Source organism: Peromyscus maniculatus, chromosome 10, assembly GCF_049852395.1.
Source record: "Peromyscus maniculatus bairdii isolate BWxNUB_F1_BW_parent chromosome 10, HU_Pman_BW_mat_3.1, whole genome shotgun sequence".
Classification (NCBI taxonomy): domain Eukaryota; kingdom Metazoa; phylum Chordata; class Mammalia; order Rodentia; family Cricetidae; genus Peromyscus; species Peromyscus maniculatus.
Window position 1 is genome coordinate 88,619,686 of NC_134861.1, and position 25,413 is coordinate 88,645,098.

At 42.0% G+C, this 25,413-nt stretch overlaps 1 protein-coding gene across 3 annotated transcripts in view; it reads left to right on the top strand.

Moving 5' to 3' along the window:
• The first annotated feature begins 11,717 nt into the window (after positions 1-11,717).
• Mrpl1 (mitochondrial ribosomal protein L1) overlaps positions 11,718-25,413 on the top strand; it is a 58,555-nt gene continuing 44,859 nt past the window's right edge. The window contains exons 1-3 of one of the 3 annotated variants that reach the window (XM_076546681.1): positions 11,718-12,148; positions 12,473-12,723; positions 19,619-19,733. In XM_076546681.1, coding sequence (XP_076402796.1) covers positions 12,693-12,723; positions 19,619-19,733 — 146 coding nt within the window. In that variant the 5' untranslated portion in view covers positions 11,718-12,148; positions 12,473-12,692. Of the gene's footprint in view, positions 12,149-12,277; positions 12,724-15,435; positions 15,497-19,618; positions 19,734-25,413 lie in introns of those variants that run through there. The other 2 variants (XM_006996871.4, XM_015990121.2) reach the window with 2 other exon arrangements.

Here is a 25,413-nt window from a genome sequence, read left to right on the forward strand (position 1 = left end):
ACTATGATAATTGTACCTGCTTATATTCCTGGAGGGCTATCTCCATACAGCTGGGGTTTTCTAGACTGTTTCTCTGCCTTTGCAACCCTGCCAGTAATGATTGGTTCCATTCCACACTTTCCAAGGCTCCTTGGCTCTTGATGCATGTACCAAGGGAGTACACGCCATGTTCTTCAACAGAGTTGTGACTGCATGGCCTCAGTTCTTTTTGTCTTTCTCTGAGGCATGCATCTAGTTAAAGGGAGAGAACCAGAGTCATGGAGACTGTCAGTGTTCTAAGGGCACCTCATGCTGCAGAGACATCTTGCACTCAAGAATTTATGTCCTGTCTTCTTCATTACCTTGGTTCCCACAAATAAGTCTTGTGCTCATAGCCCCTTCAAAATGTCAATGAAGTGATTCTTTTACGTACGTTTTTATTGTTTCTCCTTCCTGGGTTCTAACATTGAACCTTGGAAGGCACTGGGCAGAGCTGAGCTACACACTCAGACTCTCCTGCCCTCTTCTACCAGTTCTATGCCTTTTAAATGTTCTCACTCACCTCAAGGTGAATTATGCCTCATCAGAGCCACACAAAGGCCCCTGGAGGATGTTAAGATGTCATTTGTGTGCCTAGTGTGTATCTATCTGATTCTCAGGCTATCGGAGTCTCAGGATGTGTAAGGCTTATATTTGGTGAGGCACACCTTTTATACAGCCACTATTTCCTGAGTCCATTTACACGGTGAGTTATGGCTGAAAAACTCCCCGTGCTCATTATCAACCATGAAGACGTTAGGCCTTTACCTACTACAGAGCCTTGAGCACCAGGGCTTTCATTGGCTCTAGTCTTTGGAGCTAGTCTTCAGTGTATCTTCAGGGAAGCAATATGTTTCGCTGTTTTCTTTCTTTTTTTTTCTTTTTTTTTTTAAAGATTTATTTATTTATTATGTATACAGAAGAGGGCGCCAGATCTCATTACAGATGGTTGTGAGCCACCATGTGGTTGCTGGGAATTGAACTCAGGACCTCTGGAAGAGCAGTCGGTGCTCTTAACCTCTGAGCCATCTCTCCAGCCCGTTTCGCTGTTTTCTTAAAGAATCACATACTACAAACCTAGAATGGTACAAACTAAGAAGTTACATAATGTATGGCTTAGGTAGTTATTAAATTATTTACAAAAATTGTAATTACTCTACTTATATCTCTGTCCTGGCTGTGATTAATTTCTTTTGGCCTTTGGATATTATTTTTTCCTAAAAGGGCCTAGTTTCTTGGATGACTTAGGATGCTGAACATTTCCTGTTCTTGGTCATTTGTGTATCCTCTTGGTCCTTTCTTTGCTAGAGGATAGGACTTGGTCATCTCTTCCAGAGAAGCCAGAAAAATATTTTTTTTTCTTCAAAATTATTGTGTGTGTATGGGTGTTTTGCCTGCATTTGTGTCTGTACTCCATATGCACACAACACATGTAGAGGCCAAAAGAGGGGGTTGGATCCCTTGGAATTAGAGTTACAGACAGTTATTACCTGCCATGTGGGTGATGAAAATTAAACCTGCATCCTTTGGGAGAGCAGTTAATGCTCTTAACTATTGAGCCATCTCTCCAGCTCCTAGAAAAGGATCTTTTATTTATACATTAAAAATAAACTTTTAACAAGTATATACCGTCATTCAGAATAGTCACTAAATTTGAGAAACTGCCGTGGAAAATTTTGTGTTACAAAAATATTGCCATCTCTGTTTTCTGATGGAGAAACTGAGGCACTGGATAGGGGCATACATTTCTAGTTGATCATTCTAGGAAAGTTTAGCCTGACCCTCTGGCTCCTTGATGACTGAACACACCACCTTCTTAGAGTGTTTTCTGCTTGTAATTGTTAATTTTCATCGTTCAACTTGACTAGACTTAGAATCACCTAGGAGACACACCTCTGAGCATTCCTTTAAGGAGTTTCCAGAGGATCTAAGGAAAAATGATCTGCCTTGATTGTGTATGTCACCATTCCATGGACTGGGGTTGCAGATGAAATTAAAAGTAAAAAAAGCCTGAAAAGGAAAAAAACCCGCTGAGCACTGGCATTCCCCCTTCCTGCTTCCTCATTGGCACCGCAGACCAAATGGCTGCGCTGGCATTTCTTCTGTGACGGTGGACTGTGTCCCTCTGAACTGTGAGACAAAAGGAACCCTCCCTCCCTTGAGTTGCTTCTGCTCAGTTGTTTGGTCATCACCACGAGAAAACTAACCAGCAGGCTCTCCTTCTCCCTCCGCGTTCTCCGCTCCTTCAGTCTCCATCTCTCCTTCTCCCTCCGCATTCTCTGCTCCCTGAGTCTCCATCACTTAATAACCACGCGTGTTTGCAGACCTTTTTGTCACTGTGACAAACACCTAAGAAAACAACTTCGAGGAAGAAAGGTTTGCTCTGCTCACAGTCTCAGAAGCTAAAGTTCACGGGAGGGTTGGCCTCACATTTCTGGATCCACAGTGAGACAGAATACCATGGAGAAGGGCGTGGTGAAACAGAGATGTGTATCTCATGGCATCCAGGGAACAAAAGAGGGAGACAGGCAGGGGCTAAGACAAAGTAAAGACTTTAAAGACTCACCCAGGTGACCTACTTCCTCGAACCATGTCCTATCTCCCACTGCTTTTCAATTATGCCATCAAATTTTAAATATTTCAATGGATTGTCCTATTAATTAGGTCAGAGTCCTTATGATCCAGTCATCACCCAATTATTCGACTCACAAGTAGGAAGCCAAGCCTTCCACACATAAGCCTTTTGGGGGAACACTTCATATCTAAGCTATTCCGTGGGGAGAAAAATACTAACCCAGTAGCAGCAATAGAAAACTCAGAGGAACGAATAAACCGGTTCTGACAAGGATGTGATAGCACTGCGCACAGGTGAGACTAAAGTATTTGAACTCAATGTTCTGAGATGGAAATTCATAAAAGACAGGGTCCTCGTTTGCTTTCAGGGCTGTGATACAACACCGACCAAAACCTTGGGGAAGGAAAGGTTTATTTCATCTTACACTTTCAGGTTCCTAACTGAGAGAAGTCAGGGCAGGATTCCAAAGCAGGAAGCCGGAGAAAGGAACAGGAGTAGCCACCATTACTGGCTTGTTCCCCGTGGCTTGCTCAGCCTGCATTTTATACAACCCAGGACCACTTGCCCACTGTGGGCAGGCACGGCATTTGCATGCCTGTGATCCTAGCACTTGGGAGCCTGAGGCAGGAAGGTGAAAAGTTCAAAGCCAGCCTGGGCAAAATAGCAAGAATCTGTCGTTAAAAAATGGCACAGAAACATTTCCCAGATTTCCCTAAAATACCTTGGACTGATTTCTAAAACAGTAAAGAAGGAGACATCTAGAGATAGGGGAAAGATCTCATTAGCCCCTGAAGCTGGAATTTGGTGAGGATCTCAGCCTAGAGTTAACTGACTAATCTAAAGGAAACACCAGGTCTAGAAGGAGTGTGACAACAAGACGTTAAGTTTACAAAAGAAAAAAGCCACGGAGAACAAAAGGGAGGAGGGTGTCACATCCTTCCCGCCGCCACCACCGCTGCCGCTAACTGCCTCCTCCTGAGTTCCCTGCACTGTGGTAAAAACAAAAAGGCCTTCCGAGAATTACTCTGTTGGTGTTGTTAGTTTTCTTGTGCGTAAAGCTTTGTAAAACGCATGCGTCCATGTTTTAGATAAATATTTCAAACATTTTTTTTTACCCCCTCACGTGTTAGAGATAAGTAGTTAGCTCTAATGAGTGTTTTGTTGGTGCTTGTGACGACAGACTTGGCTTTGAAGATCCCACATAGTGCCTGTGTTCTCCTACCTTTTCTCTCGCTTCCTCCCCCACACTCTGATGTTATCTGGCCATCCTCTTATTTAAAATATCAGCAACAAAAATATTGACTCATGGGTCTAAATATGTATAAACACCAGAGTTCTGGGCTAGCAGTGAAGTTGAGGAGGAAAGTTTAAAGGTCAGACACACTGGCTCTGATGTCGGAGTCTGCTACCAGCTTGTGTAGCTGGACTTTCTTTGGACCTCCAGCTTCCAAATAATGACACGGAGGAGACTTCTTATTAAGTATGAAAGCTTGGCCATAGCTTAGGCTTGTTGCCAACGAGCTCTTATAACTTTATTTAACCCATTTCTATTCATCTACGTTCTGCCACATGGCTCGTTACCCCTCCTCCATACTGTTCATCCGACTTCCTCTGCATCTCAGATGCTTTTCCAAAGTTTTTAATCTCTCCCTGGAAGTCCCACTTGTCTTCTCTTGCCTAGCTATTGATACCATTCAGCTCTTTTTTAAACCAATTAGGAGGTACCTTGGCAGAGACACATCTTCACAGTGTACTAAAGTGCTTTAGTTTCTTCCTTTGTAAAAGGGGACTACCCATAATACTATATGTATAGCACTTAGCACGGTGACCCCGTGTGACATATATGTATGATATGTACATGATAGTGCTTAAGGATGTGAGTCTGGAGCCAGTCATTGTAGATTCAAATCCTAACTTAACTAGCTAGACCAGTTACTTAACTTCTCAGTGACTCTTACCCTTCATCTGTAAAATGAGAATAATTACAGGGCCCATCCCAGAGGGTGTTGTGAGAATCTAAGGAGTTAAATTACGTAAACCCCTTGGAAAAGTGGCTGCAATACAGTAAGTATTCAATAAGACCCAGCTATCACAATGGTTATTATGATTTAAAAATTGTGCTGCTCCATAAGGTAGGCACAGAAGCCTTGTGCTTCAAGTGAAAAATCACATACTGAATTTCAATGACTTAATCTAAAAAGAATGCAAACTATCTCAATTTTTGGTTGAACACATGTTGAATCTATGGACATATTTATTTAAGTAAGTCATTAAAGTCAATTTTCTGTTTTACACGTATTTATACGGGTGTGCACTCACGAGTGCATGCATGCATGCCATGGTGTGGGCATGCTGGGATGCATGCTGCCCTGGTGTACAAGGGGAGGGCAGGGAACAACGTCCGAAGTCAGTTCTCTCCTCCATGATGTGGGTTCCGGGGATCGAACGCAGGCTGACAAGCTTTGCAGCAGGTGCTTTTACTCACTCAGCCTCCAGCCGGCTCACTTGTGTCTCTTCACTCTTTCAATGCGGTTACCAGAAAGTTAAAAGAAGTATGTGACACGCGTCTGTGTTGACGGTACCATTTGAGAATATAGGAGCAGAAAAGTAAAAAGTTCATTTAAAAGTTCCCATTTAATTTAATTTAATTTAAAATTCAAGATATCTGTGGTGGCAGCTTTTTTTTTTTTTTAATCATAAATGAAGTAATGCTGAGGGAAAACAAGATAATTACAAAGTGGTAAGTGAGACCATTAGAAGCGCAGAATAAGTTAATGCAATCTTAGATTGCAGCAATGTTTCCTGATCGATGTTACTGCCTTGGGGCGTTGTGTTCAGTTTGTTACTATACTTTAAGGAACCACAGACAAACTAGAGTCCTTGGTAAGGAAGGTCGTAGGAAGGTGAGTTTCTTGCCGCCGCTCTACAGGAAGGGGAAACTGGGAATTAGGGTTAGGAGCAGGTGGTGGTTTGAAGGAAAATGGCCCCCATAGAGAGTGCACTATTAGGAGGTGTGGCCTTGTTGGAGTAGGTGTGGACTTGTTGGAGGAAGTGTGTCACTGTGGGGGTGGGCTTTGAGGTCTCCTATGCTCAAACTATGCCCAGTGTTACCGACTGCTTCTGCTGCCTGAGGATCAAGATGCAGAACTCTCAGCTCCTTCTTCAGCACCATGTCTGCCTGCACACTGCCATGCTCCCCACCATGAGGATAATGGACTAAACCTCTGAAACTGTAAGCCACCTCCAATGAAATGTTTTCCTTTATATGATCTGCCGTGGTCATGTTGTCTCTTCACAGCAATAGAAACTCTAACAAGACAAAGCATATTCAGCCAAGTGAAGGGAGGACTTGAAGGAGGGCACATAGATGTCCTCACATTACAGAAATTTCCCCATGGGAAAAGGGAACTGACCAAAAAAAATTCCAAAAGGTATAAGTTACAGAGAGCTTTCAGATTTAATATAGGCAAGAAGCTTTCAACCATTAGAATCAACTACAAATGTTAACACACTACCTTACAGAATAGTTAAAGACTTTCTCACCAGCATTAATCTGGGAATGACAGTGAACGAGGTGCCTGGAAGATATCCAAAGGCTTTTCCCATTCTGAGAATGCATGGTTAAGGAGCTGTTACTAATTCTGGAGTAGAGCTGTCAATTCACACGTTACGACGAGAACAACGAGATTCCTGCAGGTTTTTTGTGGGACTGTGCTTTTTACCCTTTCTTTTCTTCTTTATTCTCTTGAAGGATTTTACTCTGCAGCTCAGGCTGGCCCAGGATTCAATGCGTAGCCCAGCCTGGCCTTCAAGCTGCAGCCGGCTTCCTGCTTCCACCCTCCAGGGTTACAGGCATGGGCCTCCATACCCAATTTTTCCACTTTTTTATTTTTTAAAAATATAAAAATTCACAGCTACTATTTTGAGGGGATAAAGAGTTGCTCTAGAAGCACGTACAGTAGACAAAGGCTCTCACAAGAACACTGCTACCGTGACTGACAGACACGGCAACAGAACTGAGGCGGCGGCGTTTACCTTCCTCTCCTAGGCCCCAGATCTCTTCCCTCCTTCCAATATCTCGGCTTTTTCCGCCATCTTCACATTCCATTTCTATTCTTGCAACGGAGTCATTCCTGGAGCTCGCCTCATTCATTATTTCTATTCCCTGACAGCTTCAGTCTGTCTTTTAAGACTTCCCTTACTCTGAGTCCACTTTGTGACTTTGCCAGCTCAAATCTTCCCACCTACAAAGTCCAGCCCTTCATTTTCTCAACCCCAGGTTCATCAGAGGCTCAGGGTTTGGGCCCTTGTTGGTTTTTTTCAAGCCAAATTAAGATCAAGCACGGATAGACATTCCTTGTGTCAAATGGTAATTAGTTTGTTTTCTGTTCCTGTAGAAGAATATCCAAGGCTGTGCGACATATAAAGAGTGTAAGCCTTTGTTTGACTCGGTTCTGGAGAAGATCGGAAGTTCAAGAACCTGAAAATGACATCTGCTTGTCTTCTGATGCGGGCCTCACGGCAACAAACCAAGTGGGACCCTTAAGAAAAGGAAAAGGACGAGGCCAGCCTGGGCTACAGAGTGAATTTCAGGAAAGGCGCAAAGCTACACAGAGAAACCCTGTCTCGAAAAACCAGAGGGGGGGAGGGGAGAAAGAGAGAAGGAAAAGGGAAGAGGAGACACATGTGAGAGAGAAGGGCTAACCCCCGATGTGTTTAACCCACCCCTTAACCCACTCACAAGGGCCCTCTACCCGTTGAATGTTCAAACACCTCCACAAACGTTCCTACCTCCCAACATTGCGACACTGAAGAATTAAGCCTCAACATGAGTTTTGGCGGAGCAAACCCAAGTTTCAAATAACTGGGCCTGGAAAGTTACATCTAAGTTAGAGGGGAAGTTCAGACCAGGAGCAGATGTGGGTGGGACCGGAAGTGGTTGATATGTCTGCTGTCCACTGAAGATGCAAACCATGGAGTCCAGACTCAGAAATGCAGGAATCCACTTACGCTTGCTTCTGATTAGGAGAGTCTATGCGAAATGATGCGGTTTAGAACTAATGATAATGATTTTGTCCCAGCACTTGGGAGGCAGAGGCAGGGGCGTGTCTTCAAGATGGAGGTCAGCCTGGGCTATGTAGTGAGTTTCAGGCCAGTCTGAACTACTGTGTGAAACCCTTTTTCTAAACAAACAAACAAACAAACAAACAGACAAGCAAATAAACAAACAAACAAATAAACACAGACAGACAAGCAAATAAACCCATTTGGTGTGTTCTGGGACCTTTGTATTTAAAGTACAATCCATGGACCAGCCACATTGCTGTTTCCTCGAAATCAGCATCTCCATTCTGTTCAAGATTTATCAAATGGTAACCTCCATTTTAATTAGATTTCCCAGTGATTTGTATTGATAAGTTTTGAGAAGTGTGGGTTAAGAAAGAATTGGCTTGGTTTAGAGGGCTTTTTACTGGGAAACTTCCAGCAGGGTATTACAGCCATATAACCAAGTTATAAATTATCAAGAGTTTGGTGAGCTGGTTGACTTTAAGATTAACAGCTTGAAACTAATTGTTGTGAAACAATTTACAGCATGGGAGTGTGCAAGTGCTACACGCTCATTTCGTGTGTACTATAGAACCAGCTGTTAAGGTTTTCTTAGCATTCTACTGTGCTTGGTTCTTTTTTTTTTTTTTTTTTTTTTTTTTTTTTTTACTTTTTGGCTTTTTGCTCTTGGGGGGTCACCACCCAGCTCCCAAATAAATTCACACAGAGGCTTGTTTTTTTCTTATGAATGAGTGATCAGCTTTAGCTTGACTTATTTCTAGCCAGCTTTTCTTAACTTATCCCGTCCACCTTTTGCCTCTGGGCTTTTACCTCTCTCTATTTTGATACACCTTTCTTTCCTTCTTACTCCATGGCTTGCTGTGTAGCTGGGTAGCTGTGTGGCTAGGTGCCTGGCTCCTGGAGTCCTCTCTCCTTCTTCCTTTCTCATTCCTCCAGTCTTTCCTCCTTCCAGATTTTTCCTCCTATTTATTCTTTCTGCCTGCCAGCCCCACCTATCCTTTCTCCTGCCTTGCTATTGGCTGTTCAGCTCTTTATTAGACCAATCAGGTGTTTTAGACAGGTGACACACAGCTTTGCATCATGAAACAAATATTCCACATCATAAACGAATGTTACACATCTTAAAATGATATTCCATAACATACCACTTTACAGTTCTGAATCTCCTAACTCAATCTGTAATTAAACTGATCTCCTAAGGAGACTGAGAAGCCCCTGCATATGAGGAACAAGATAATATGAGTTTTAATCTGTCATTCACAGAACTTTTAATCTTTATACTGAGATGCTATTATTCTGGGTAGTAAAAATTTTAACCATAACCTGATTCTGAAATGACCACAAAGTGGGAAGGGAGCATAGCTTTGGTAATATTATAAGCATTGGTAGTACTTAAAGTCAAGCTAGGTGGGCAAACACTGGAAACTGTGTCTATTGGCAACAGATTTTTTGATGCTGAAACATGGACGTTTCTGTGTAGAGTTAGAGAAGATAAAAGTGGGTAGATCCTGGTCTTAGATGCAGTTGTACCAGGGAGGAACTTATCTTTTTATAAAGAACAACTATCCATCTCCAAGTTAATGTTAAGTATGTGTGCAAATGCTTCCTGGTGGTTCAGGGAGTTTTTCCATGTGTGGTCCCTAGGTCACTCACTGTACCAGTGTCACCCCTGAGCCTATTGGAAATGTAAATTCCCAGGTTCCTGCTCCAGACCTAATGGATCAGAGGATCTGGCATAGAAAGCCACCAATCAGAGTTCCAGAAGGCCTTCTTACTAATTCTGACACACTAGTGAAATAAGAACAGCTTAGATTTCCTTATTTTTGTATGATGAAAGATTCTTTTTTTCTAACTCTAACCTCAAACAGAAAGTGACTTTTCTTCAAGTACAAATTTCCAGATCAACTGGGAAATGCTTGAAGAAGTCTGAGAACGTGGACCAAAACACCTTCAGGCCTGAGCACATACTAAAACATTTTTCCCCCAGGGAAGCTAGCCAAGCAGGGAGGCTGCTGGCATTCTGCCAAGACTCCTGGAGTGGCTAAACCTTCCTAGAAACCAACTGGCAAAGCCTGCATTTTAAGATGAACTACATAGACAAGTGACTTTATAAATATTAATAAAAGCACTGCCCTAGCATGTGTGGGGACAAGAATCTTGTGCATGGTGTTAATAAATGGATGCTTCGGTTTGCCTTTCTGAGTAAGAATTTCATCTGGTTTCTTAATAGTGACATTTAGTGTTCATTGAGGGTTGACTCTGTCACAGATATTGTAGTCAGAACCTCTGAAAATGATCTCATTATTAGCCCCAGGTCAAAATAAGGAAGTGGGCCCCAGAGGGGTTGTAGCTATTTGCTCCATGTTATGCACACTCTGATGGTGATACTGGGGTTCAAAGGTAGGAAGTTCGATCCCAGAATATTCTCACTTAATTAAAACACCTTTCTTCAGTAAGGAGAAGCTCATATGTATCAAATATTCAGAGGTTTGGTATATGCTAGCTTTTCCTCACTGTGACCAAAATACCTGGCAGAAATGTCTTAGAACAAGAAGGACTTAGTTTGGCTCATCGGTTTTTCAGCATTCAGCCTGTTATAGCCAGGGAAGCCAGCAGAGCAGCTCATGCCAGGACCAAAAGGAGGTAGAAAGAAGCAGCCAGCACTCCACTGCCTTGCTCTCATCCCGCCCTTGTTCTGCCAAAGCCCACAGCCCACGCAATGGTGCTACTCACATTCAGGATGTATTTTCCCCATCAATTAATTCTCTCTAGAAATATCCTCACAGAAATACCCCAAGGTATGCCTCAATCTCTTGGGTAATCCTAAATCCAGTCAAGATGATGATGAAGTCATTATCATTATAATGGAGTGCCTATTTCAGAGTATGACTTTTAATTAAGTTATTTTATAGTTTTTATAAAATCTTAAGCTAATGAATATCTATCTACCTACCTACCTATCATTATCTATCATCTATTTGCAAATACATGGACTCTGGATCCTACTTGATTAATGCCATCAAATTCTGGTGAGCAAAGAAGGCAATCAGGCACATTGATCTTATAAAGGACATTGTTTTAATAATAACAATGCTGCTGTAAGCACAGTCCATATTATTGTGAGTTCTGACTGAGTGGTTATGTTCTCATGGTAGGCATTATCAGCTGAGGGCCAACTGACTGCAGCTGTGGATATTAGAAGAGATGAATTGAAGAACCAGCAGTAGGTGAACTTATCTATCTATCTATCTATCTATCTATCTATCTATCTATCTATCTATCTATATATATCCTTAGACTGAATTATCTTTTTACGTATCATGAGATGACGGCAAGTTTCCCCTCTCCTTGATCTATATGTGAAAAAAAAAATCACAGAAGGAAAAGAGGGCAAGTGGAAAGAAAGTTATAAAAGTAGATTCAGATTCTTCCAGGTTTTCCTTTCTTTCTTTTATAGACACAGCTGACTGTGGAGCTTTTGAAGTAACTGCTTAGGTGCTGACAAGAATGGGCACTAAGGAAGAATCTTATTAATGACTTATTTATTTATCATTCACTTATCATTTATTCAACAAACATTTGCTGAAGACCTCTGTTCCTGCCTGGTGCTGTGTGTGTGTTGTATGTGCTGAGTTCCAAAAATGAATGACAAGATTTCTGCCCACAAAGAGCTCAAACTGATGGGAGAGACAGAACTCTGAATCTTCTAAAACCCATCCAATTGTACAGTTTAGGCTGGTAAATAGTACTATATATAAAATAGGCTTCAGAACGGTTTCAAATAAACAAATATAACTCCTGTTTATTATACAAAACCAGGAAGAAAGTGGGCAGTCCTGGAGGTGTGGAGGAGACTGCCAACATTGAGTGAAGGCTGAACTGAAATTTTAAGGAAAAAAAAATTTACTGTGGCACAGTGATATTCAAGCAGCAGCCGCAGAGGAACAAGGTCACAGAGGTGAGAAATGTGTGGTTTCTCTGTCTCTCCCCCCCGCCAACCCCCCCACTCCCCTCCCCCGCTCTTCCTTCTTTCCCCGCCCTCCCTCCTTGCGCATGCGCCTTAAGAGGGATGTTGGCTGAGGAGCTAGGCAGAGGTCATTAGTGAGCCTTTGGAAATGGCCAATCACTGGAGAGTTTTATTTTAATGGAATTGATTTAATTCGTGATCAGACTTGTTTTAGGAAACCACGCGGGCAGCTGTGACATAATGGATGTCTCTTTTTTTTTTTTTTGCGGGGGGGGGGCTTGCGGGGTAGAGTTAAGAATAACCTGTGCATGAGTCTCTGATCATCTCTGATCATTTGAATACTAGATGTAAACAAACAAACAAGCAAAAAAACAAGAACCAAAACAAAACCCCAGACGTGTTTCCTAAACGCTAAACACTACACTGCTCCTTGGTCTTAGCGGCACAGCTTGCCAGCAGTCGGGAGCAGAAAAGCAGATTGTTGAAAGATTCACGTTGGTCTGGCGTGGTGTTGAAAGGAGGTTAGTAAGTGGGACCTCATGGCCCACCTTGGGTGGTGAAGTTTGGCGGACTGTTTCCTCTTTGCTGTCAAGAGGATCGAACTCAGGGCCTCGCACAAGCTAGCTCCGCACACTATCACCTAGCAACGTGCGCTTAAAAAAAAAAAAAAATCTTAGCAAGGCTGAAAATGTAGCGGAGGAAGCTGGGGATACGTCAGGTTTTTCAAGACTTTAGGCAGAGAACTAGGTTCCCCCCTGTTTAAATGATGGTTCCGAATACATCAGCAGGATAAAAAGAAAAAATAAGAAGGAATTATTATACAAAACCATTTTTTTTCCCTGAAGGCTGTAAAGCTTTTGTGCCTTAACTACAAAACGGAGCCCCCGCCTGGGGAACCGACAGGGACGCCGCCACGAAGGCACTTAAGCCAGGTCGCTCTCCTCCCTGTTCCTCTGCTCCTACCAACACCTTCCCCTTTGCCGGCTTCCGAGCGGAACCTTTTTCGCCTGCCGGTGCTGTTGAGCCGCGGGACCAATTTCGTCAACACAATCCGGAATAGTCAACATGGCGGCCGCCATGAGATGCCTCAGTAGAGGTAAGACAGCCAGCGTCCCTGCGTGGACGACGGATCTAGGACCGCGTCTCCTGTTGCAGCAGGGCACACGCCCGAATCTGGCGGGCACGGCTCAGCTCTGGGTACTCGCAATGCCTCCAGGCTCGTGCTGGGCTCCATAGCCCAGAGGGTCATTGCTGCTTACAAGAGACCCTCAACTCAACGCAGGGTTTCTCTGTGGGAGCTGGTCCCTCTGAGGGTGACATGGGAGGGGAAATACAGTGACAGTGCTTTCGGTCAGGTGTGAGGACTACAAAGCTTCTGACCTGTGTCGGGGCTCTGGGGTGAGCCCAGTTTGATAATTGAGTCCTGAAAATGGGAGAGTGGTATATAAAGTGATTTACATCTGTAAAAATCCGAACCTAGGGAGTGTTTGTTGCCGCTTTGTGAATACAGGTGATTCCAGTTCTTAAATTTACAGAAGTTATCTAATTTAAGTCATGTTTATCATCTGGAGACTAATTTTGCAGTGTTTCTTGTTCAGAGACAAGTCAAGTCCTGTTGGTTAGAATGACAGGCCTTTTAGTACCATGCTTTTTTCTTTTTTAAGGACAATGATTATAAATATCGTTCTGCAATTAAATCAGGTCTTTAAGTGGATGAAACAGCCTTCATCACTCCGTTTTAAGGGGAAGCAACCAATCCCATTGGGCACGTGACTAAATTCGTCTAACTAGTAGATGTCGGGAAAAACTGAAGCCTGTGATTTGTTTTGCGCTGATGGGTACAGAATCTAGGACATGAATACTCAGACATGCTAGGTAAATCTACCAGTGAGCGATACACCTTGGGAGCTCTCTAATCTTCCTTACAAATACTGTATCCATTTTCTCTTTGAACTTCTCTCAGGAAAGTTCAGTGTTAAGATCAGCATCCTTATTTAGGATAGTTTTTCAAGTTAGGGGTGACAAGATCACAACACACCCTGGTAAGTACTAAGTAAACCAGAATATGCTATTACTGAATAGAGATTGAGGGCATTACCCTCATGTGTGATAGAAATCACATTAGACAAAATTGAAGAAGCCAAGAAGAGAACTGAAGATTTTTTTTTTTTCACTTTTTCTTCTCTTAACTTCCAGGATACTTACCAATTTTATTACTATTCCACCTGGCATTCCTTCTGATATTAATTGGTTGGTTCTTCTCTCTAGTATGTTTCCTTGTAGTTTCCCAAGATCCAGGATTCCATTCTTCATTCTCATCTCTTCTGTATCCAATATCATTCTCTCAGTGTAAATTCACTCCTTTAGTGGCCTCATCCATCTGTTTTAGGTTTATTTCTATGTTTTAATGCTATCAAATATTTACCTGCAGTTGGGACCTCTTTCCTGAAGTTCAGAGTCTTATATTTATTTGAGAATTCTAGAGCCATTTGTGTATAACTTAAGGATACATGTTTGGAATCAAACTTAAAATCATAACCTGCAGCTTTCTCCATCTCCTCTAATAAAAGCTGTATGCCTTCAGTTGTCCCTGCCACAGGCTCTTAACATCTTTGACTTGTCCCTTCCTCACACTTCATGTTAAGTAGTTGACAAATCCTGTTTGCTTTATTCTCAAATTGATCCAGACTATTTGGTGGTGGAGGTGGTGGTGGTGGTGGTGGTGGTGGTGGTGGAGGTGGTGGTGGTGGTGGTGGTGGTGTGTGTGTGTGTGTGTTGGGGGGCGCATTTTTGGAGACAAGGTCTTGCTTTGTGGTCCTGACTGGCTTGGTTTTGCACTCACTAACTAGCCCAAGCTGGCTTTGAACATGAGAAAGTCCTTTTGCCTCAGCCTCCTAAATGCTGTTAACCTAGACTCTTGACTTCTCATGGTAACACTTCAACTGCCTTGTTCTAAGTCACCACCATTTCTCACCTGGATTTTTCTGTGTCCTGCTCTAAGTAGTAAATTAGTCCTTTAAAAACTTAAGCTGGGGTGTGTGTGTGTGTGTGTGTGTGTGTGTGTGTGTGTGTGTATAGAAGTGGTCCCGTAGTTAAAGAGTATTTGCTGTTCTTCCAGAGGACCTGGGCCTGATTCCTAATATGCACGTGGTAGCCCGTAACTATGTTCCAGTTCCAGTTGATCCAACCCCCTCTTCTGACCTCTAAGGGCAAAATATCCATACACATAAGATAAAAATTTAATAAATAAAATCAAAGAAAAAAACTTTATCTGCTTGTGGTGGTGCATGCTTCTACTGCCAGCATTTGGGAGGCAAAGGTAGCAGGGTTAATGCAAGTCTGAGGCCAGCCTGGACCACATAGTGAGTTCCAGGCCATGCAGGACTGTGGTCTGAGACTCTTTTTCTGGGCTCTTAATTACTATTTATAAAGGGAACTTAATCATATTACTCTAAAGAACCTCCCCTAAGTCCTTACAATGGCCTATAACTGCACTGTCCATTTTGTTTATTCACTACTGAGTATTTTAAATATGGCTATTATGAATTCAGAATGTCGTATACACTGTAAGTTTTTTTTTCATATGCACATGGAGGCCAGAAGTTGATGTCGGCTGTTTTCTACCAATCACTGTCCAGTGTATTTATTGAGGCAGGGTTTGTTGCTGGACCTGGAGCTTGTGGATTCCCACCTTGTCCTGAGAAGCTACTGACTTTGTCTCTGGAGTACTGGGACTATGGGGCAGGAGGTGGAGGGGTGTTGCACTAAGCTTACCCAGCTTTCATGTGGTTGCAGAAATCTGAATCTCACTACTCAGGTTTGCATGGCAAGAGCTTTGTCTACAAGCTGTCTCCCCAGGCCCACCTTTGGTATGAAATCTACCTTTACTTTAAAAATGCAAACTGCTTTCCATCTTCTTTTATCCTGCAGTCCTCCTTCCTATATGTATTGGTCTTATCTCTCCCTAACCAGAAACATAAGCTCCATGAGAAGAGGGATTTTTGTGTTGTGTTCACTAATGTGAACAAAAGCATGGCCAGCACACATTTCATTGATACATTCATTGTTGAATGACTGAATGATAGATTATTTTTAAAAGCCTTCTCCAGTGAGAGTAGGTTTGCTGTTATATATGCTATTTCACTGTATGGTTCACATAGCAAGACTTTTTTAATATGAAATTCCTAAGGTAGTAAAGAACACAGTGTGCTCGGGTAATGGAAAAGAGCTAAGAATATCTGAAATACGGTGAGCGTGTGGGAGAGTGGAGTTAGATGAAGCTCACTAGATAGAGTTAGAACAGCTCATTGAGTTCTTGGTAAGAATTTGCTTGTTCACTGAGCTGTGGTTATTTAAGGCCATGGCGTGCTGTGCATTTAAGAATGATCCTTGCCAAAAGTAGATGATAGGACCAGTTGGAGACTATTATAGTAATTCATGAGGTAGACAGTGGTGGCCTGTCGACAGTGTTTATTTGGGGGTGCAAAGACTTTGATGAGAGGCTCTGAGAGAAGGTGAAGTTTAGAGAGCAGGGTGAGGAAACAGTTTAGGACAGATCTCTTGGGACTGCTAACCTTTCAGTATCTACTAAAAGAGATGGAATAGTCTCTATCCCTGTGAAAGGATGGGAGTGGAGGAGAAACTTTAAAGAATGAATGTAGTGTCAGGTATGCTGAGGAGCAGTTGAGGAAACTCTGAGGACTGTTGTCTGGTGGCAAATGAGGCGGTCTGTGTGAAGTGAATGAGTGTGCTAAGACAGATGACACATGTTGACTAAGGGGTGGAAACAGGTAGAGGTCTAGAAGGGCAGCTAAAGTGGTGATACTGTTGTAATTTGGTTTTGCTTAGTCTGGAGCGGTTTGATTACTGTTGAAATTTTATAGGGGATTCTAAGTAGTGGTTCTGTCACTGGCTTTTTTGGTTCAATGTGTTCATGAATCTCAGTGTATAGCAGTTTGCTTATTTTTATAGTCATAGGGCTTTCCATTACAGGACAGTGTCTATCCAGTCTGTGATAGAGAAATGCTTGAGTTTGTCTCTTAGTTCTGTACTTAGAAACAGTCTTCTGGTTGTTCTTGTTCATGTCTCTTAAAGCACATGTACATGGTACTTGTCTGGAGGTGGACTGCTGCACCATTGTGATGTGCTTACTAGGCTCCATTGGGTAATTCCACATTGCTTCCCAGAATGGTATTCTAGTTCACACTCTTATCTGCAGTGCATAAAATCTTCCTGTGTTTGATATGGTAAGTGACTTAATTTCCTTGAAGTTTCTTAATCTGGTGTATGTAGAACAATGATACTTAGATTATCTAATTTATAAATTGTATCTCCACAATAAAATCAAATACTACTTTCTTGATTAAGTTTTGTGGAAAAAAAACCAATAATTTGAGACAAGGTCAAACTCCCACATGTTGGGATTATAGGGGTCTCCAGCATGCCCGTTATTAAAAGTATTGTCAGTTGCGTTGAACTTAATGATTTGTTTGTTTCACATGCTACTGTAATCTTTATGTGGTTGCAGACTGTAATAGGTCTGCTGACCACTCTTTTAAGTAGTGCTGTTGGCAGATGTTATATGGAGTTTTAAATTTGTATTTACCTGATTACTAATGAGGCAATACTCAGTGGACATCTTTTACACTGTTGTGTTTCCTTTTCAGTTTGAGGCCTTTTAATCCCTTTTACTCATTTTTCAATTGTGTTGTCTTTTGTAGTCAAGGAATCAGATGACTCCTTTGTCAACTGAGCATGTTGCAAATATATCCTAACCATTTTGGGTCTATCTTTTCACTTTATGTGCGTGTAGGAGGGTTTATGTGTGTGTTATTTCTCTTGAGTTGCCCATCTTGTTTTTTTGAAATGGGGTCTCTCACTAGGACCTGGAGGTGTTAATCAATCTAGACTGGCTGGCCAGTGAGTTGCAGGAATCAGCCTCCTTTTTTAGGAATCACAAGGATGAGCCACTGCAGTGTTTTACATGTGTGTTGGGGGGTGAGCACAGGTTCTTACGCTTGCCTGGAGAGCACTTTGCCAATAGTGAGCCATCTCCACAGCCTTGGCTTTTAATTTTTAAAAAGTATATTTGATAAACAGAAGTTTTTAACACTTCATACAACCTTTTTAAAAATATAACCACTTTTTATTTAGTGCCTTTGGTCTTGCTTATGAAACCATTCCTCCCTTAACAGTTATAAAGACATTTTCCATTTTCCTCTATTCTGAAAGGTTTTTAAGTATTACCATTCACCTGTGAGTGGGTGGTTGTTGTTGTTGTTTTGTTTTTTTCCTTTGTACTGGGGACTTTGGATGAGCTTATTGTCAAGCCATTTTTTTTTTTTTGTCATACTAGTCTGTCTTTCTGTATTTGTGCCACTACCAATGTGTAGAACATCATAACTTTTTGTTTTTTTTCAGACAGAGTTTTTCTGTGTAGCTTTGGTGTCTGTCCTGGATCTCACTCTGTAGACCAGGCTGGCCTCGAACTCACAGAGATCTGCCTGGCTCTGCCTCCCAAGTGCTGGGATTAAAGGCGTGCGCCACCACCTCCTGGCTTCATCATAACTTTATAACATCCCTGAAATCATTTTTAAATTTAGCTTACAAAGAAATGGTTTTCATTTATATTTCCATACATACACAATCATACTTGGCTCTTTCTTTTCATTCCCTACACGACCCTCTCGCCGCCCTGCCCTTCTTTATCTGGTAGGGCAACATTCCCACTTTGTTCTGAGTTTAGAAGAACTCGGACAACTCTGTGAATGTATCACCTTTAAAAATGAATAAATGAAGTAGAGACTATTTTTTAAAATTTAAACATGTACATACTCCCTGTTAATAAAAATAAATCTATTGATCTTAAATTAGATTAAGGTAAAAATAGGTGAAGAGGGTGAAAAGCTCATGCCTGTAAGCACATGTTGCCTATAGTTTCATCCAGCTGGGGCCAGGCCAGGCTAATCAGCAGTGAGCTCCTATTTCAAAACAAAACAGAATAAGTGATTAGAAAAAGTTACTAGATATCAGACTCCTCTGCTTGCTTTTAGTTTCTCTGAGTGTGATTTCTATATTTCATCTTTCCTATTAGTGGTACCGCTTATAGAATGCAGGGCCTTGCACATGCTAGGCCAGGAACTACCACTAAGCTACACCCTATCCCTAGTACTGGATATTTTATGTTTGTGTATGTGTGTTTTTTTGTTTGCATTCATGTGGAGGGTGGTTGCATATGTGCATTAACAGTGTAGAGGTCAGAGGACAACCTTGGGTAGTTCCTTAGACATCTACCACCTTTTGTTTGAGTGTGGTTGATACATTATGCACCCCAATAGACTTATCTGGGGTCAGAGAACAGAACAGCCATAATATTAAACATAGAGGTTAGGCAGTGGTAGCACACGCCTTTAATCCTAGCATTCCAGAGGCAGAGATCCATTTGGATCTCTGTGAGTTCAAGGCCACACTGGGAACTCAGAGGCATCCAGTCTGAGGAAACAGGATCAGCTGAGGAATTGGCAAGGTGAGGTGGCTGTGGCTTGTTCTGCTTCTCTGATCTTCCAGTGTTCACCCCAATACCTGGCTTTAGGTTTGTTTTATTAATAAGAATATTTAAGATTCATGCTACAGTTTGAGACATGGTCTCTTATTGGCCTGGAACTTCACCACAGTTCAGGCTAGCTAGCCCACAAGCTTCCAGGGATCTGCTTCTTGGCATCCCACTATTCCTGGGGTTGTAGGCATATGCCATCACACCCAGCTTTTCACCCAGATTCTAGAGAGAGCCAAACTCAGATTCTCTTGCTTTTGAGGCAGCCCCTATTATTACATGTTAAAAAAAAAAAAAATCCCAGTCCCTATTCTTATACTTTTTAAAAGTGGTTAAGAATCACAAAATATTAGTTGCTTTTGTTTGGAAAATACTGATTTTTAGAATGTAAAAATGTATGAATCTGATGATTAATGTTATATTTTCTTTTCCTTCTAAGTGTTGAGACAACATCAAAGGCATTGTCTTTCCAAGACAGCTTACCAGGCCCCTCCTTACCCTGGCTCTGAGAATGTTCTCTGGACTCACAGACATTTTGCTGCTGCTGCTACAAAGTAAGTGGGTTTTTTTTTTTTTTTTTTTTTTGTTTGTTTGTTTGTTTGTTTTAGTTGCTTCACTTACTGTTAAAGTTCTGATTAAAAAACATAGTTCTATAAAGATTGATAGTTGCAGAGGTTCATTGTCTGTTCTCCTTTGACCTTAGTGTTCTGGGGGAAAGACAAGACTTAATAATAGCAGCATTTATGGGCATTCGAGCTAATCACTCACCACTGTCATTTTAAGCTGTTGTGTTATGTTATGTTCATTTGAAGAGAAGGAAATCAAGGCACCAACAGTGTCTGGGTTTTGATTCTCATTACTGTTAAATTCCATGACAGAAGCAACTGAGGAGGGGAGGGTTTTATTGGATGGACAGTTCTGCGTCCCAGCCCATCATTGCGGGGTAATCGAGGCGTCAAGGACCTGAAGCAGCAGCTCGCACCCACGGTCTAGAGCAGAGAGTGAGCATGTGTTCTCTCTGTGCTTCTCTGCTCCCCATTTTCGTTCAGTTGGGCCCAGCCCAGGGCCAGGGTGAGTCTGCCTACCCCAGGTAACCCTTAAGAGACTCGCTCAGCATGACCGCGGGTCAACACAACCCAGCGGATTCCTCTAGACTCTTCCCAAGTGACTTTAGATGATTTCCAGTTTACAGTTAAACTCACCATCACAATGAGATCATAGAGCCAGTCCAGAGCAGAGGACCAGCACATGTCAGAATAAGGATTGGAACTGAAGGAATTTAGTTCTGAAACTTTTTTTTCCTACTCTTTAAATGATATTTTCTCCATGTTGCTTTTTATAATTAGGGGTTACAGGATTCCCAGTACTGGAATTATATATTGGAATTTCAGATTTTTGATGTTTGTTGTGTTATGTAGAAATGCACACACATACATATATGTATGTATTTATAATTTTTTGTGTAGACTTTCAACATATGGAAGACTTATAAAGGGATGAAATTTGTTCTCACAGCTTCTGATTACCAAGAGTAAAAAGCTGTTTTTATGTGGAGTTAGAGCTCAGTATTTTTCTCCATTGAACTGAATGAAGGAGGGACTGAAAGGCAAATGTTGGCAGAGCTCTTGGACTTAAGGCTCATGCCATCTGGTTGTTGGGCATAACGCTAATTGGTTTTCTCCCAAGGATATTGATGTTAATGAAGTGTAACTCAGTACCATCTTTTTCTGAATGTCTTTTTCCCTAATGTCACTGTTTCTGTAGTTTAAAGAAATGGCTGAGGGAGCACCAATTAAATGCTAAAGAGCTATAGGAGATTAACAGTTAAAAATTACAGACTTCTTATGTAATTCTGTAATAATAATGTTATTATTAATAGCATATTAATAATAATTATTGTTATAATTGAACACATTTCATATACGTGTTCATTTTTTCTTCTTATCAGTTATGAAATACAAGTACTATGATGAGCGTTTCTCAGGTAGAAGAATGGAAATTCAAAGATTAAGTTTTATGTGGGTGCTAGGAGTCTAAATTTCAGTACTCACGAGCAGCATAATCCAGTAGTAGTTTAGAACACCATAGCCCAGAGTTAGACAGCGTGGATGTGTTGGAGGGAAGACTTATTGTCTGACTTCAGAATGATTTCCGCCTTGACCAGCCTAAAAGAGTTGGATCAGTGGCTTTGGAGGGTAGTAGGGCCTGCCAAATACAGTTCAGGCTACAGAATCTTACTTTTCAATGAGTTTTGATAGGGTACAACCCTTAGATTATGTGATATCCAAAACGAAAACTGAAGTGTAGGAAATTTTAGGGAAGTTTGTACATTCCCAGTTGTTTAACATATTCTTATTTTAATAAACTTAGCCAAAGTAGTATCGATGCTATGGCACTACACAAGATGTTGATGTGACCATGAGCAGGTACCTGGTTTGTTGTTCTGCCCTGGAGCACTTTAAAATGAACTGACAGCAACATAAAGAATTATTTTAAATGAGTGAGTTCTTGGTAAGCAATTAAAGATGTATAAGGTTTAGATAGTGAGAAGCAGGTAGCTTTCCTGCCTGATGATTAGCCCTTGAGTGATAATGGTCTATGCATTTTTAACTATGTTCTTCTTGTCATTTGTATAAGTGGTAGTGCATGGAGTGAGCGTCTTGTGCCTGTTCCTAACAATATGTTGTGGAAATAGATTCATATGATGCTGTCTAGTTATTTAACTATATGATATTCAGCTGTATAAATGTACTATAATTTATGTAATTCAACTTTCCAATATTTCATTAATATAAGGGACCCTGTACTGAATAACTATGTAAAAGTCATGTATCTTATGTATAATGGAGGTATTTGAAGTGTAAGCTCTGAGAAGTAAAATTCTTTGGTCAGAAGATGTATATATTTTTAATTTTGATAGATAATCCAAAATTACCTTGTTAGTGTATATTGGCCAGTGATGAGTACTTGCCGAGCATTCGGAAGGCCCTGGATTCTATCTCTAGTGCCAAAAGGAAAAAGGAAAAGAAAGAAAGAAAGAAAGAAAGAAAGAAAGAAAGAAAGAAAGAAAGAAAGAAAGAAAGAAAGAAAGAAAAGAAAGAAACAGCTGTCCATTTGCATCCTTGCTAGCAAGTGTTATTGGAATGCATTTCTTTATATTTAGTGTAGCCAACTCTACTGTCTTCTCTAGTTTCATAGGTAACAAATGGAGTTGTGGTTTTTAACATGTTTAAGAGCCATTTCTGTTTTGTTTTTCCTGAGTAAATTTTTTGTTCACAGGTTTTGTTATTGATGAATTGGATTCCTTAACATATCGTAAATTAGCATAGATCTGTGCTGTAACTTCCCTTTAACTATGGCTATCATATTATAGGAATGGCACAGGTATGCTAGGATTGCTAGTGGAAGTGAAGTTCTAGAAGTATTTGAGCTGAGTCCTGGAAGTTAATTTTGCAGGAGAGTGAGGAAAAAGGTCTGTCCGAGGTGCCAGGGCGTGGAGGTAAATGACGTAAACATAAGTGCAGTCTGATAGCTTAGTAGGGCTTGATATGGATGCCTGCAGAGCTAGCAGAATTAGTTAGGAAGGAGGCTCTTTTGGGGTGGACAGACAAGGAGCAGCAGCAGCAGCCCTTCCTCTTGGTGCTAGGGATGGAATCGAGGGCCTTACACACGCTAGGCACCGTCTCTGTCACCGAGCACACTGTGTCCCCGCACTGTCCTTTGCGTGTGACTGTGCCTGGACTCTGATTTGTTGTGAGAAGCTGGAGGAGTTCAGCTCGTGCCAGTTTATGTCCCACCCAGCGGTGAAGGAAGAAGAGTGGATTGCCCGGTTTCCCACACTAGGAGGGGTCAGTGTTTGTGTGTCTTTAGTGTATTTCTTGTGGACATCATTTGCCTGTTCTTCTCTTGGGCTGTTTGTCTTTTTATTTCTGCTATGTGCAGGTATTTATTAGCTTATTACTTTAAGAACATTTCAAAACATTTTTGTTTATCCTCTAGAAAATTCATATTATGTCATCCCCAATTTTTACTGTAGTACAGTTTGATGCTTTTTACTGCCCTAAAAAGCATAACATAAGAAATATGCCCACTTTAGAAAGATATGAAAAACTGTCCTAAGGTTGTTTGGTAACTTGATGAGATGTGTTCTTGATGTTAGTTGTCATCTTTATTTTATATCGATTGACTTCAGAGTCGAGATCTGAGGCATGCGATGCTGCTTCTCTTCATTGTTCTTTGTTTCTGCTTTGTTTTGTTTGAGACAAATGCTGAATGTCCTGTGTAGAATAGTTGAGACTGAACTTAATAGATTTTTACACACAAGTAGGCTTGTCTTTTAATGTGTCGTGTTGAGCCAGTGTGGTCAAGGGCTGAGCTAGGTTTTGGTTTTGTGGTCTCCATGGTTACCACCAGCCGCAATCTCTACCGTTACTTTGTGCTCAGCATGGGGGTTGAGTTGCTGGGCTTTTCTTGGTGGTGTTCTCAGTGCTGTTTCCTGCTGTGCAGCTGCAGCTCGGAGGGCCCGTCCTCTCCTGGGCCTGTCCTCTCCTGGGCCTGTCCTCTCCTGGGTCTGTCCTCTCCTGGGCCTGTCCTCCCCTAGCAGTAGGCTGTGGCCTGTTGTTACTCAGTGCTCGCCTGGCTGGAAAGGGGTAGAGGAGGCAGGCAGTCTCGGCCGGCTAGATTCCCATTTAGGATTCAGGAGGCCCACTGAGGCTGTGCTTTGGAGAGGGGCTTTTTGCACATACCTCTCCTTTCTCCCCGTGTCTGTACCTGCTGCAGGTGGTGGGGACGTTCCAGCCCCTGTCTGGGAGGATAGTAGACTGAGCCCTGTATTCTTTCCTGCCTTGGCTCTAGAACTCTAGGTGGAAGTTTTGGTGATCGTTTTCTTCCTTTCTACCAGAGACAGCGGGTGTTTGCCTAGGCTTTTTCCTCCAGCCTGCACCCTCTCGGGAGGCTCCCTAGTCTCCAGCTGCTGCACTCTTTCCTGGGAGCATCCATGGAGGTGTGTGGAAAAGGCCATGAAAGGGTGAATTCCTTTGTTCCCGAGGAGTTACATGGCCACACTAGCCTCTCAGGTGTGTCTTACCTGCTTTCCTCTCTCTCACATGGTAAGAGTGTGCAGGGACTGATTCTCCTTGGAGATCAGGCTGCGGGGCTGCCTGCATGCTGGGCTGTGTTCTCAGCTCTGTGGTGGGGTCAGGAAACATTGGGGGTTCTCCCGCCCCCCTTCTCCGTGCCAGTGCTCTTTCCAGCTTTCCCAGTTGAGGTGGAGCAGAGCTGTGTTTAGTTGAAAAAGAATGAATAAATCACTCTTAGAGATGTTGGTGCGTTTATCTTGTATTAGCTGCAAGCGTTATTATTTAGTTCTAGTTAGTTTTTCAAAACAAACAACAACAACAACAACAAAAAACACCTCAATGTAAAAGATTCTTTGCTTTGGAAATACTTGGATTGCTCTCTTGGGGTCACAGATTTTCAAGTCCCAAAGTGAACTTTATAATAGCACTGTTTTTTCTTGTCTTGTGTGATTGGGTCTGACCATGGCTGACTTTTCCTTCCAGGTTTCTGTTGGAGGACAGATGTGGCAGGGTGAAAGTTATTAGCTGAGTCCAGTCTCTTGTTACTCATTTAATCTGTGTGGTTTAGTTACCCGGGTAACTGTAGATCATTCTGTTCTCTAGATGCAGACTGCCAGGTGTCCTGCCCCTTCCCTCCCTTCCAGCGTGACTTATATGGATCTGAAAGTCCCAGCTCTTAAGCTCTTCAATAGTCTCACCTAACTGCACGAACAGCCAAGTTCTTCTTAATATGAGTCTTTTGAGTAAAGACAGATGGCTTTGGGGGCTGGGGAAACAAAGCAGTGCTCTGTGAGGTTGGTTTGTAGCCTATTACTGAAGGATTTTGTTTAATTGCAGTTTTTCTTTTTTGATTAATGCATTTTCTTTCCACTTCCCTTTTGTGGTGATAGAGATGGAACTCAGGACCTTGAGTGACCAAGTACTTTGTCCCCAGAACAAATGAAAAAGGGTCATATTGTATGGCTTAGGCTGGACTGGACCTGGCTGCATAACTTAGGTTGGCTTTGAACTCAAGGTCTTCCCCATCTCCCTCCCAAGTGCTGGGATTGTATGCTAATGCTACAGTGCCCGTTTCCCAAGACTCTCGTTTGTTCTATACTATAATGATGTCATATTAGACTTTAGATTTCCTGAAGCACTGTCCCATTTGAAACCT